At 36.1% G+C, this 12,877-nt stretch overlaps 1 protein-coding gene and 1 long non-coding RNA gene across 3 annotated transcripts; one reads left to right on the plus strand and one right to left on the minus strand.

Annotated features, from left to right (window-relative positions):
• Positions 1–564: 564 nt before the first annotated feature.
• CIPK24 (CBL-interacting serine/threonine-protein kinase 23-like) lies at positions 565–7,236 on the plus strand. 2 transcript variants are annotated; one of them, XM_011021929.1, is made up of 15 exons: positions 565–1,325; positions 1,582–1,644; positions 1,746–1,817; positions 1,924–2,031; positions 2,175–2,255; positions 2,356–2,409; positions 2,498–2,623; positions 3,370–3,459; positions 3,575–3,694; positions 3,783–3,917; positions 4,322–4,438; positions 4,804–4,860; positions 4,942–5,016; positions 5,843–5,927; positions 6,915–7,236. In XM_011021929.1, the coding sequence occupies exons 1-15, from the start codon at positions 1,131–1,133 to the stop codon at positions 6,938–6,940; spliced, it is 1,404 nt and encodes a 467-aa protein (XP_011020231.1). In that variant the 5' UTR covers positions 565–1,130; the 3' UTR covers positions 6,941–7,236.
• A 1,399-nt stretch (positions 7,237–8,635) lies between these two features.
• Positions 8,636–10,181, minus strand: LOC105122669 (uncharacterized). Its single transcript, XR_841731.1, has 3 exons — positions 10,011–10,181; positions 9,614–9,784; positions 8,636–9,314 (listed from the first exon to the last, which is right to left on the minus strand). It is a non-coding gene; the product is annotated as an uncharacterized LOC105122669 (long non-coding RNA).
• Between the last annotated feature and the right edge of the window lie 2,696 nt (positions 10,182–12,877).

Genomic DNA, 12,877 nt, shown 5'->3' on the forward strand with positions numbered 1-12,877 from the left:
CCACATCATTGGTATCTAACAATTATATTATCTCTTTATATATATATGTATTTATTTATTTATAACATTTTATTACACACATATATAAATTTTAAAAATAAATTTTTATGCATATTCTAAAGTTTCAAATTATAACCAATTCATTTCTTGTTAGCTTTATTTTTTATTACGGAGTTGAATTGAGTTGAAGATGTCTCTCAATAGGGATCAAATATCTTTATTATTTATTATTTAAGTTGAGGTTGTGTCTAAATAAAGATTAATTTTTTACATAACACATATACAATACACGATTGAACCAATGTAATTGTCAAGAGATTTATTTTATCTTTAAGAGGTTTTTTTTTTATTTTCCAGAAAGGAAAAGAGGAAAGAAATTGGTGATAAAATTCAAGAAAGTAAGAGAAGCTAAATATAAGACTAATTTCCTCACATAACAAACGTATTGTAACAAATATTGATAGAAGGATCAAATTGAAAAATGTGTAAAACATTAGGGATACGACTAATAAATTGTTCTGTATCGGGACACGTTTTAGAATGAAGTGACTTTGATTTTATCGTCATAGCCTCAGCCTTAATTATTTCTACTACTATTCGATATCGATTGCCTCTCTACCTAACTCTCTTCAAGCCTAAGCCTTAATTAGAAGATTTGTTTTTTGTTCTGTGAAAAAGAAGCAAAAATCTTCTTATTTATTTCAGTCTTTTCTCGATTAGTTTTGTTTCCAGTCTTTTTGGAGATCTCTGATTGCATGTAGAATCTCTTCTTCATTGAAAAAAAAAAAGAATTTTTTTTATCTTCTACAGTATTTTCTCCGTCGATTTATCTGACTTTATGGGGTTGATGTCTGATCCGAACTTCAGTATTCATGACTTTTCTTTTTGTCTCTCGATTCCCTCCTTTTCGATTCCATCATAAGTTGATTTGTTTCCTTTTTTAGTTTTTTTTTTCTTTTTTAAAAAAAGTAGAATTAAAAAAGCAGAAGCAAATATGAGTGTAGCCAAGTCTCAGGTATGGCAACCATGCAAGAAGAAGAGATCTTGATAGATAGAAAATAAAAACAGGAACTACAGTTTTAGAGAGAGAAAGAGAGGGAAAGGAAAGGAGTTTTGATTGATTCCAGAGAATGTCGTCTTCTAGAAGTGGTGGCAGTGGTGGAAGCGGAAGCAGGACACGCGTGGGGAGGTATGAGCTCGGAAGGACTCTCGGAGAAGGAACTTTTGCGAAGGTGAAATTTGCTAGGAACGTTGAGACGGGAGAGAATGTTGCTATTAAGATTCTCGATAAAGAGAAAGTTCTTAAACACAAAATGATCGGTCAGGTATTTCTTTCTGATTTTTTTTATTTCATAAAATTCTGTGAATTCTTAAGTTTTATTTCATCAAATTCAACTTATTTTTGTGTTAATTTTAGCTCATGATTTTTCTCGTTGTTAGTTGTTATGTTTGGTCACCGAGAAAATGGAACTGAAAATTTAGAGCTGTTAGTTGTAGACAATTAAAGAAGAAAGGAAAGTCAATTTGAATAGGGAGACTAGTCGTTTGCTATGCTATATTTTTATTTTTTTTTCATTGCAGATTAAACGGGAGATTTCAACAATGAAATTAATTAGACACCCGAATGTCGTCCGCATGTATGAGGTTGGAAGTTTTTTTTTTTTTTTAATTAGCAAGTTGTTATTATTCTTTTTATGTTATTGTCGGGATTGTTTTAATAACTTGCAGCAGTATTGGTGTTGTAGGTGATGGCGAGCAAGACCAAAATATACATTGTTTTAGAATTTGTGACGGGTGGTGAACTTTTCGACAAGATTGTAAGATGAATATGTCTGAAATTGATGTGTTGGATTATTCTGCATGTTAATGTTAATGAAAAGTCTAATTTTTTCCCTGTTTTTTTTGCTATTTTTCTCGAGTTAGGCAAGTAAAGGGAGGTTGAAGGAGGATGAAGCGAGAAAGTATTTTCAGCAACTTATCAATGCCGTGGACTACTGCCATAGCAGAGGTGTATACCACAGAGATCTAAAGGTGCGAGTTTGTTGCTTTTATTCTTATTTTAATGTTAAAATGACAATGACCCTCACAAGTCTCTTTAGTTGAGCTGACTGATCAATCTCTTATTAGTAGCGGTAATTAACTAAGTTTTTTTACATCTGGTTTTAAAACTACAGCCTGAGAATCTGCTATTGGATGCTAGTGGGGTTCTTAAAGTTTCGGATTTTGGATTGAGTGCACTACCTCAGCAAGTTAGAGTATGTTAAACTCTGACCCGAGAACTCTGCCCAAACATTGATTATTTTCGCTTCATTCCGGAAGATTTCCTGACTGTTTATCTTTTATTTCTCTTTTTAGGAAGATGGGTTACTACACACAACGTGTGGAACACCAAATTATGTTGCTCCAGAGGTGTGGTAACTTTTCATGCCATCAATATTTCTTAATGCTCCAACCATATATGTTATTTTATTCATTGCTTGGTGTTTCACTTTTCTAGGTGATCAACAATAAAGGCTATGATGGCGCGAAGGCAGATTTGTGGTCATGTGGTGTGATTCTTTTTGTCTTGATGGCTGGGTACTTGCCTTTTGAAGAATCCAACCTTATGGCACTATACAAAAAGGTGATTGTTTTCATTCTTTCTCATTGCATTGTTGTAGTCACCCATCTTCATGCTTGTTGGTTATAATTGTATAAAATGCTAGAGTTGGGGAAATGAAGCTCCCTCTATAGAGAAAGACTGCATCAAGTTTCAATTTTTTTGAATATTAATTCTATTGTGTTTACCTGAAAACAGCGAGTAGAAAAGATCTTCTAGATCTCTAAAGCCCTCTCAGAAACTAATCTATGAAAACATTGAACAATTATCAACTATCAACTATTATGATGGGAAAGTTAACCATAATTTCACAAGTTCATTAATCAATTTTGTACTGGGTGGAGATACTCCATCGAGAGTATGATTGGAAAATGACCCAAAGTTCTGCTCGAGTCTAGCTCATTCAATGTACACATGAGCTTGAGGGAGCTTTCAGAAAACCCAGTCATGAGCAGGCTTTGATTGTTTTGCAAAATGTCATGATCAACAGTGCTGTTTATGTCATTGACATCTTCTTACAAGCTATTTGCTACATCTGAGAGCATGTGCTAAAAAATTAAATAGGGAATCAAGTGGCAGCTTGATATCTTATTCTGGTTTGTAAAATCATGGACCCATGGTTTGACATCAGAGCCTTTGTGCATATCTGCTTTGGTAAACCTGTTCAGTTGCTGTGTAAAATAAGCGAAATGTGGTCAGAGTGCATTGCCTGAATGGAAGGTGCTTTTTGTATTTTACCTAGGCTAAATGTGGTTTTTGTGCGACTGCAGATATTCAAGGCTGACTTCGCATGTCCTCCATGGTTCTCCTCAAGTGCAAAGAAACTAATCAAAAGAATTCTGGACCCTAATCCCTCAACAGTTTGTTCCCCCTCTTCTCTTTGTATAAATTTATTGTACACCTTTCCTTCTCTAGGAAGGATGCCATATAATATTAGGCACTTGTCTTACTGTACATGCTAATGGTATGAAACAGCGCATTACCATTTCCGAGCTTATTGAAAATGAATGGTTTAAGAAAGGATATAAGCCACCCACTTTTGAAAAGGCTAATGTTAGTCTCGACGATGTGGACTCTATCTTCAATGAATCAATGGTAATTCCTGTGTTTCATTTGTGCATCCTGCTTTCAAACTTAGTGCACCACCTGTGGGTTTGTAATTGATGTTTCTCATGGTTAACAGGATTCTCAAAACCTTGTTGTGGAGAGGCGAGAAGAAGGGTTTATAGGGCCTATGGCTCCTGTAACCATGAATGCGTTTGAACTTATCTCTACCTCTCAGGGTCTCAACCTTAGTAGTCTTTTTGAGAAACAAATGGTAAGTTTTAAACTCGTTGTTGTTCTATATAAATGAAACCAAAATCTGGAAAATGTTGGAACTTGAGAGAGCCTGACAGTTTGGTACATTTGTTTATGGTGAAATCTTTTCAAATTATAATTATACCAAAGATTAATGGTTGAATACTCCAACTGTAGCATTATACACTTAGATTTTCTATCATTTAAAAGCATGTTTTAGTTGATATTCCAACTTTGTTCTGATATTTAGCATTATCAATTTTGTGAAATAATTGCCAAACAAAAATCAGATAACTGTTGTCTTCCAGTGTGTTTTTTGAAATATCAGAGTTTAACGAGCCGCGACCACCTCCATGGATGTGTAGTTATCTTTGAGTTTCACAACCATGAACCTAAGAGACTTTCTTTTCCTTTTGCAACCAGGGGCTTGTTAAACGGGAAACGAGATTCACTTCCAAACACTCTGCTAGTGAGATAATCTCGAAAATTGAAGCAGCAGCAGCACCTCTGGGTTTTGATGTAAAGAAAAATAACTTTAAGGTCTGATAATTTTCTCCTTTTTTTATAAATGAGAGTTTTTGGTGGAATGTTTAGTTCATGTTTAGCAAGATTCCTGTGGTTTTCCGGCATCCAACTTGTTATGATGTCTGTATGGCTTTCAAGAGCTACCTCCAAACTGGAATCCTTAATATACCTGAATGAAATCTGCCTCCTCCTATTTTTTTCCTTGTCTTTCACCTTCATAAGTAAATTGATTTATCATTGTTGAGCTTTTTCTATATGGTTCAATGGGCTCCTGATTTTGTGTGTGAGGAAACAGGATTCCTTTAGAAATTTGATTTTGTTATCAGTCAAGTGTTAAATTATTGTTTCTACTGAAACAACTCTTCTATTTCAAATCACAGATGAAGCTTCAAGGGGAGAAGGATGGACGCAAGGGTCGTTTATCTGTTTCAACAGAGGTATGTCTCTAGGAAATCTGTACTGATAGACTTGTCTGTAGTGGTTTGAACTGGGTCCTAACATAATTCTCTTTCTCTCAGGTCTTTGAAGTGGCCCCTTCTCTTTATATGGTTGAGGTTCGCAAGTCTGATGGTGATACCCTGGAATTTCATAAGGTAATTTAAATGTTGGTGCTGTTGTGGCAATTAAAACAGTAATGAAGAATTTCTCCTCGCTCAAAAAAGTTTCTGGTCTTCGTATTCTTTTTTGTCAATCAGGTTGATGTCTGTGTGATTAGGTCTTGTGTGTGACCCTTGGTTTGGCTGCAAATTCAATGGACCTGTTCTTGAAAAGTATATAGTCAGCTGGTTTGCTTATTTCATTTTTCATGCAAAAACAATTATGACAAGTGACCCTTTTGGTAAATAGGGAGGGTGGACTGGGAGGGCTTTGTGAGATACCCAACCACAGTTGATGGTGTAGCGAATAAGTATATCATGCGTGATTCAGCTTTTTCCATGGACTGGGATGGGTATGTGAGATACCCAACCATGGTTGATGGTATACACATTGATGCCAAAAACTAGTCATTAACTACAACATATGATCCAGCTTCGCCCATTTAATCCTCCAATTGTTGTTGTTGTTGTTATTATTATTATTACTGAAAAAAATGCTTATGATATTAAACATGCTAGGCCAAGTTGAATTTTAAATTTTTCCCAGGCACAAGGCAAAGTTAAAAAAGTTAACTATAGCATTGTTAGCTCAAGAATAAGGTGAAGCTAAATTGGTTTGCTTGCTTTCTGGGTCTTATAATCTCATGGAGTGAGCGGAAGGCTAGATTCGTGTCTGGTCTTGTTGGGTGGACCCAACAGGCCATAAAATATGTATCTCCCTCCACTGGCATTGTTGTCCCAAAACTATGTTTTCAGTTAATTCTTTCTTTTATATTTAATTGTTGTAAGGTGTAATTTTGAAATCATCTGGCTTGAATGACAGTTTTACAAGAACCTTGCAACTGGGCTGAAAGACATCGTATGGAAAACGATTGATGAAGAAGAGGAAGAAGAGGCAGCGACAAATGGTTAGTATTTATTACCCGTGGAGTGTTATAATGAGAAGTAAGAAATTATTTTGAAGAAAAAAGTGTAATTATATAAAAAGTAGAGGGGAAATGACATTAGATGTTTTAGGCTGATGGTATGTGTATGAGAGAAGTATATGAAAGTTATTGCAGTTAGAATTTAGATGGGTGCGATGAAATGGAAGTAGGAAATTATTGTCCATTTTTTTTTAGCATTTGGATTTTAGGTAGCGATTGGTTAATGTTTCAGGATAGGTTGAGGAGACCAAGATATAGATAAAAACAAATCTGTTCTTGAGATAATTTTGGAGTAAATTTCTCTACTTATAAAACAAGAGGCATACAAGGGTCAACTTTAGTTAACCTTATTTTTTTTTTAATAAAAAAGGATCACAACAACATTGTTTTGACCATTTTTAATCAATGGGTTCTTACTGGTTTTTATCTTGGGTTGATCAAGTTGTGGGTCGACCTAACTGGGTTGGGCTTGGTTAATCTCTTGTATTTTCATAAATTCGGACCAGTACAGGCCTTGGGCTGGCCGGGTCCTAGCTCGACCTGCAGGCAAGTCTGGGTTTATAACTAGGTTATTATACTATTATTAATTTCAATACTTAATATAAAAAAAAATATATAATTATTTTTTTACATGTTTGTAACTTTGACAATATATATACATATATGTTAAGGGTAATACGAGCATGCACGCACCATCAACTACAAAGGATACAAAGATAGTAACTTTATCTTGTATATCACTAATTAATAAATACAAATATCTTTTTGTTTTCTTTTCTGCGTTGTTTCTATTTCTTTCAACCCGGGACACTAACCAAATACGATGTTAATGTTGCAAATAATAACAATAACAACAACAAGAACCAGTTTTAACTACAGGCTGGTCAAGTTTCAGTATGCATTTGCTCCTGCGCCTCATATTATGTATGGGCATCATACTAGTTCTATTTTGGATATCTTTCTCTGCAGGTGTTGCTCGGGTTACTGCACAATAATTGGCTTCCTTACTTGAAGTCAAGAATCGTCAAGTGGTTTTCCTGTAAAAATCCAAATGTTGATTATTCATATGAATGTTGTCTGGTTTGTATGTATTTTTTCCTCCCTCAAATGTTATGAAGTTTAATGGGGGGAACATACTGTAGGTTTCAAGGACATGTTCCTTGTGACCCTGAACAAACTCAATCCCTTGGCCTGGTTTATGTCCAAACTGTGAATGTATCATAACATGTTTGCATAGTTCGGTTTTATTTTGAATGTCTCATAGACCCCTTTAAAGAAAGTTTTCTGTTATTTACACTCTCCCTCGTGTCTGGTTTTATGCTCCCAAACCCTCTGCGTGATTGTGATGCTCATTGTCTATTCTAGGCAGCACGTCTGAGCGGACTCCAAGCAAAATCGGCGGTCATGAGGGTGCTGCAAACAGCTTTTAAGTGCTAGAAAAGAGGGAGCAGGTCGACCATAATTACAGCGAAGAGGCGTGAAGTTGGGGTGCATGGTTTACCATCTTGATATGGTATTCCATTTTCCAGCTCTTAACAACTTTGGTTTGATGTTCCAGTCCCAGGGCTGCTTAAAGCTGCTGCTCGTGCAATGTTTTCTTCGGCAGGAGAGAATGAGACTAATAAAAGGATTGGAAACCCATGGAGGGGTTTTTCCATCTTGGTTTGTTACTCCATTTGCATGATTACTTGGAGCAGCCCCTGTAATGTTCACTTCTGCAGATGGGGGTGGGAGGCCACTTGATGTCTGAAGAGAGGTAGTGGGTCTAGTATAATTCCTATGGAGATTAAATTAGAAATTAATGAGTTTATGTTAGAGATTAAATTTCTACAAAAGTGAGTTGAAATTTTTTAATTAACCTCAACTATACTCATGTTTTACAAATTTTACGACTCTTTTTGGCGCTTTCATTATCTCGACGGAAAACATCATCAAGCTGATGCCAGTCCAGAGATTGAAGAGAAGTACTTTTTATTGGTTGATGTACTTTCAGTGAAAGAGTTTCCCAAGGAATCTATTTCTTTAACATTTGCCATTATATTTTGATATTCTTTGTACTCGTCCATGTTTGGGCCAGAAAGTGGTAAAAAAGGGCGGAATCAACCGACCAATGTTTTTTATAAGGTCAGGATTGGAATTGATGGTTCAAAGTATCACTATGTAACAAGTTTCTTGATATTTTTTATGTAGAAGGATGCAGAATGGTTGAAAGGTCCCGTGCTGAACATGATTGGCATGCTGTAGGTTCACAGTTCATCACGTTCACCATGAGATGGATTTTGGAGAAGTTAAGAATGAAATCAACTCCAACCAACTCTATTGCCTATCAAACACTCAAAATTGTTGATTTTAATATTTTAATTGTTTTTAGATAGGGTTTCAAGATTAATTTTATATTACTCTTTAATACACCTTTTCAAGTGAAAGGATTTGAACTTGAAACATTTATATATTTATATTATTTTGTATTTAATTTTTTTTATTAATTATAATAGAAATGATGAGATTTAAATCATGAACACTTAATCAAAATAATTTTATATTATTTTTCAACATATAATCTAAAATATAAAATACAGCTAGATACATCTTCAATCTTTACTACAATCTGTTCATGAACAATGCAATGGGCTAGAGGTTGTATTTTGTATTTGAATATGATGGCTCAAGATTTTATTTTTATTATTTTGTGTGTTGATTTTAAATTACTTGGAACAAGGAACATGCGTGATCATCATGTAGAGATCAGACTGCGAGGTATTCATATATAGAAGGAGAATATTATAGCAATATTTAATCACATGCGCGTGCATATGAACATCGATCTTATCCACTTATCATATGATGGACGAATAAGGTTGGCTTAATGCATATGACCTACAATCAAATGTATTTTTTTGATGGAAAGAGAGAGAATAGTCACCTCGAACCACAGCAATTCGCGTTGCAGTTGTAAAGCTGCTCCTGGTGTGACATTAAGTCGACTTGGTGATTCCAGTACTTTTGCGGTCAAATGCAACATATTATTTCCTTCTCTATCTTTGTATATTGTCATCACATTCTTAATAGAACCAATCTGGTATATAATCTTGAAGATGTCCTCGTGACGATTCAAGATAGCAATATGAAATATGCTATACGTATTTTGATCAACTTTGAAGATCAACTCCGGATACAAGCGAATAAGTATTGTTAGCAAGTCAAGGTTCCCTCTTTCTGCAGCAGTGAATATCAATGGCCAGGGTTTTCCAATCTGGCTAGAGATTCTTGAATCATCCAACAAGACAACTTGTTCCCAAAGGTACTGGATTATGTCAAGTGCTTGTCTGTGCACAAGTTTCTTCATCTGTGCCAATTTGAAACCTGAAACTGAGAAATTGAATTTTGGGAAACGGGGTTGAGTTCTAAATCGAAGATGTAAAATATAAATGTAGTTCACCAACGGGGTTAAGTTAAAAATGTGATGATAGTATGATCAATGCTAATTCCTTGTAACACACAAGTTTGCAAGCTTGAATATATGCATGCATCCATGAAAATGGTGTATAAAGTGATCATGAATATGATAAAGATATAAAGTTGATCTTTGGCGTTCTCTCTAACCGGCTGAGATTTTTGGATTGGTTTCTTTCTCAAGAAATAGAGATTTGGAGCATCAGAGAACTAACATGGGTCGAGGCATTTGTTCCAAAATCCTGGAGGATCGGACTTTGATCGACAACGTTATGAAGGCATACAAGACTTTTGGGCAAGTGCATGCAATGCCGCCAGCAGTCAGCTGATGTTCATCACGAGCACAGGCCAACCCGGGATGTGCTTTTAGAATTCTCAACGCAAATCTGGCAATTACATTAAAAAAATATGAAAACAAGTTAGATTTTGAAAGGCTTACGAATAAGATGTTTCAGAGTTGAATGTTAAATTTCTCTTCCAGATAGTAGCAATCACAAACTCGAACAGTTTGATTTCATTTGAAAGATAAATTCAATATCTAAATGGTATCAAGCTATCAAACATTGCATGTTCATCCATACATTTAAAACGTAGAAAAGATTTAATTCTCACCATATATTTCACTGTTGATCAAAGCAACAAGTAACGTTATGCGATCGCTATCTGTTAACTGCTCGTTCGTTCCATCATAAAGATATGACACCATCCCTCTATGCCCCAACAGAGCTGCCATATAAATTGGTAACAGGTTTTCTCTACCTCGAGTCATTGCCAAATCACGTCCTGTCTGTTGAAGTTTGAATGAAGACAGTGTATTGATAAAATAAATGTATTATTTTTTTTACACGCACCATTACAAGTACTTGAAGAGCTATATATATATATATACATAGAATCAGACATGTTGTTTTAGGAAGACTAGCTATAATTGTGGCTGTGAAGATTATAACCGTTGTGAGTCTTGATTTTAGGCTAGTCTTTTGTGATTTGATCTGAGGCAAAATCTATGGAGTGATCTGAGGCAGGATCGGTGGAGTGATCCTTAATACGCCCCCGCAAGATAGGGCTGCCATCAGCAAGACCAATCTTGGTTCTGAGGTGCTCATTTCGTTGAGCAAACAAAGGTTTGGTGAGGAGATCAGCAAGCTGGTCGTGGCTGTGTACATGATGAACATTTAATAGTCCTTTCTGCGCCATATCCCGAACAAAATGCAGGTCAATTTGAATGTGCTTCATCCGAGAGTGTTGGATGGGATTGAGACTGAGTTGTGTAGCACCCAGGTTGTCACAAAGTAATGTTGGTGGCGAAGTAAGAGTTAGTCCAAGTTCCTGAAAGAGGGACAATAACCAGATGGTTTCAGATGCTGCATTTGCAAGGGCTCTGTATTCCGCTTCTGTGGATGATCTTGCAATAGCCCGCTATTTTTTGGAGCTCCAGGATATCGGATTGGAGCCAAGAAAGCAAATATAGGCAGATGTTGAGCTGCGATCATCATAGTTGCCGGCCCAATCAGCATCAGTGTAGGTCATGAGGTTTAAGCGAGAATTTTTTTTAATGTGGATACCATGATAAATGGTATGCTTCAAATAATGGAGAAGTCGCTTTGCCGCTGTCCAGTGTGTAGTAGTGGGTTTATGCATGAATTGGGACAGTTTGTTTACTGCAAATGATATGTCAGGGCGTGTAAGAGAGAGATACTGAAAGCCACCAATGACACGCCTGAACTCAGTGCTGTCCATAGAGGAGGTGCCATCAATGAGTTGGAGAGCTATTGTGGTGGACAAGGGAGTGGACACCTCTTTGGCACCAAGCATGTTTGTGCTACGGAGAATGTCATTGATGTATTTGTGCTGAGATAGAAAAAGTCCATCCGTTGTTGGAATGACTTCCATGCCGAGAAAAAAATGAAGAGATCCCGTGTCTTTGATAGAGAAGACAACTCCAAGTTGATCAATGATGGAACTCACAAACACACTGTCACTACCGGTGATTATCAGATCATCTACATACACCAACAGGAAACAGAAAACAGAGGCAGTATTGTAGATGAAAAAAGAGCTACCAGCTTTGGAATTTGTAAACCCGAGTGCTAGAATTTTTGTCTTTAGAGCAGAATACCATTCTCGTGGCGCTTGCTTCAGACCATAGATGGTCTTATGTAACCTGCAAACATGATTAGGTTTTGAACAATCTTTAAAGCCAGGAGGTTGAATCATATAAACAACTTCACGTAACTTTCTATGTAAAAACGCATTGTTTACATCTAGTTGATGCAAGGACCACCCTTGCATTACAGAAATTGTAAGAATAGTATGTATGGTGGCCGGTTTCATAACCGGACTGAAAGTCTCATTGTAATCTAGTCTGGGGCGTTGATGAAAGCCCTTGGCAACGAGGCGTGCTTTGAATCTATCAACAGACCCATCCGGTTTTCGTTTGACCCTAAAAACCCATTTGCAGCCCACGGGTTTGCAGTGAGTGGGTGGTGGAACTAAGTCCCACGTGCGATGATGCATGAGGGCTGTTAACTCATCAGACATAGCACTGCGCCATTTTGGGTCAAGGATTGCTTGACTCACACAAGTGGGTTCAATGGCAGGGGGAATGGGGTGTTTGGAAATAAAATGAAGTTGCTTGGGCTTATAGATATTGTTCATAGAGCGTGTGATCATGGAGTGGGTGTGAGAGGTGTTGTCGGTGGGTTGATGAGCTATGGGTGTAGGGAGAGAAGGGGATGAACTGTGGGAGGTTTGAGGCTGGGAAAGAACAGGGGGCGGTACAGAGGAACAAGTGGCGAGGGAGGTGTTCTGAAAATTAAGTAAACTAGAGGATGAAAAATTAGGGGAAATACCTGAAGGTGATGAGGAAGCAGGTGTACCGTCCATTCGCACTGGTGGTGGTTGTGGCATGAGAGGCGACTCGATGGGCCGTGGCAACAAGGCAGATGAATGAACAGGCGTGGCTACAGGGAAGAAGGAGGTAGCTGTTTGGGTTTCATGAAAAATAACATGTCGTGAAAGATAAATTCTCTTGGTTTGTAAGAGCATCTCCAACGGGAGATGCTTTTTAGAAGAGCTATATTGATAATATGGCTTTATAAATAGGATAGATATAGCTTTTTTGTTGATATGCATTCCAATGGTAAAAGCTATATAGAAAAGCCATTTATATTTTAATATATTTCATGTTAAATTAGTTTTAATATAATTATATAACTAATTTAAATATTTTATATATAATATAATTATGATGTTATTAATTACATAATTAATATGAATAATTTATAAAATTAATGAAGTAATATAAAAGTTAAAAAATATAATTTAAAATTAAATTTAAAATTTATTTATATCAATATTTTTAATTTTAAGTTTTATATGTTATTGTTAAAAATTTAATTTTTAAAAAGTAAATTCAAATTCAAACTTTGAAAAAATCAGCACCAAGATTGTATTTAAAATAACCAAGAATTTTCTAC

Source organism: Populus euphratica, unplaced genomic scaffold, assembly GCF_000495115.2.
Source record: "Populus euphratica unplaced genomic scaffold, PopEup_1.0 scaffold20.1, whole genome shotgun sequence".
NCBI lineage: Eukaryota > Viridiplantae > Streptophyta > Magnoliopsida > Malpighiales > Salicaceae > Populus > Populus euphratica.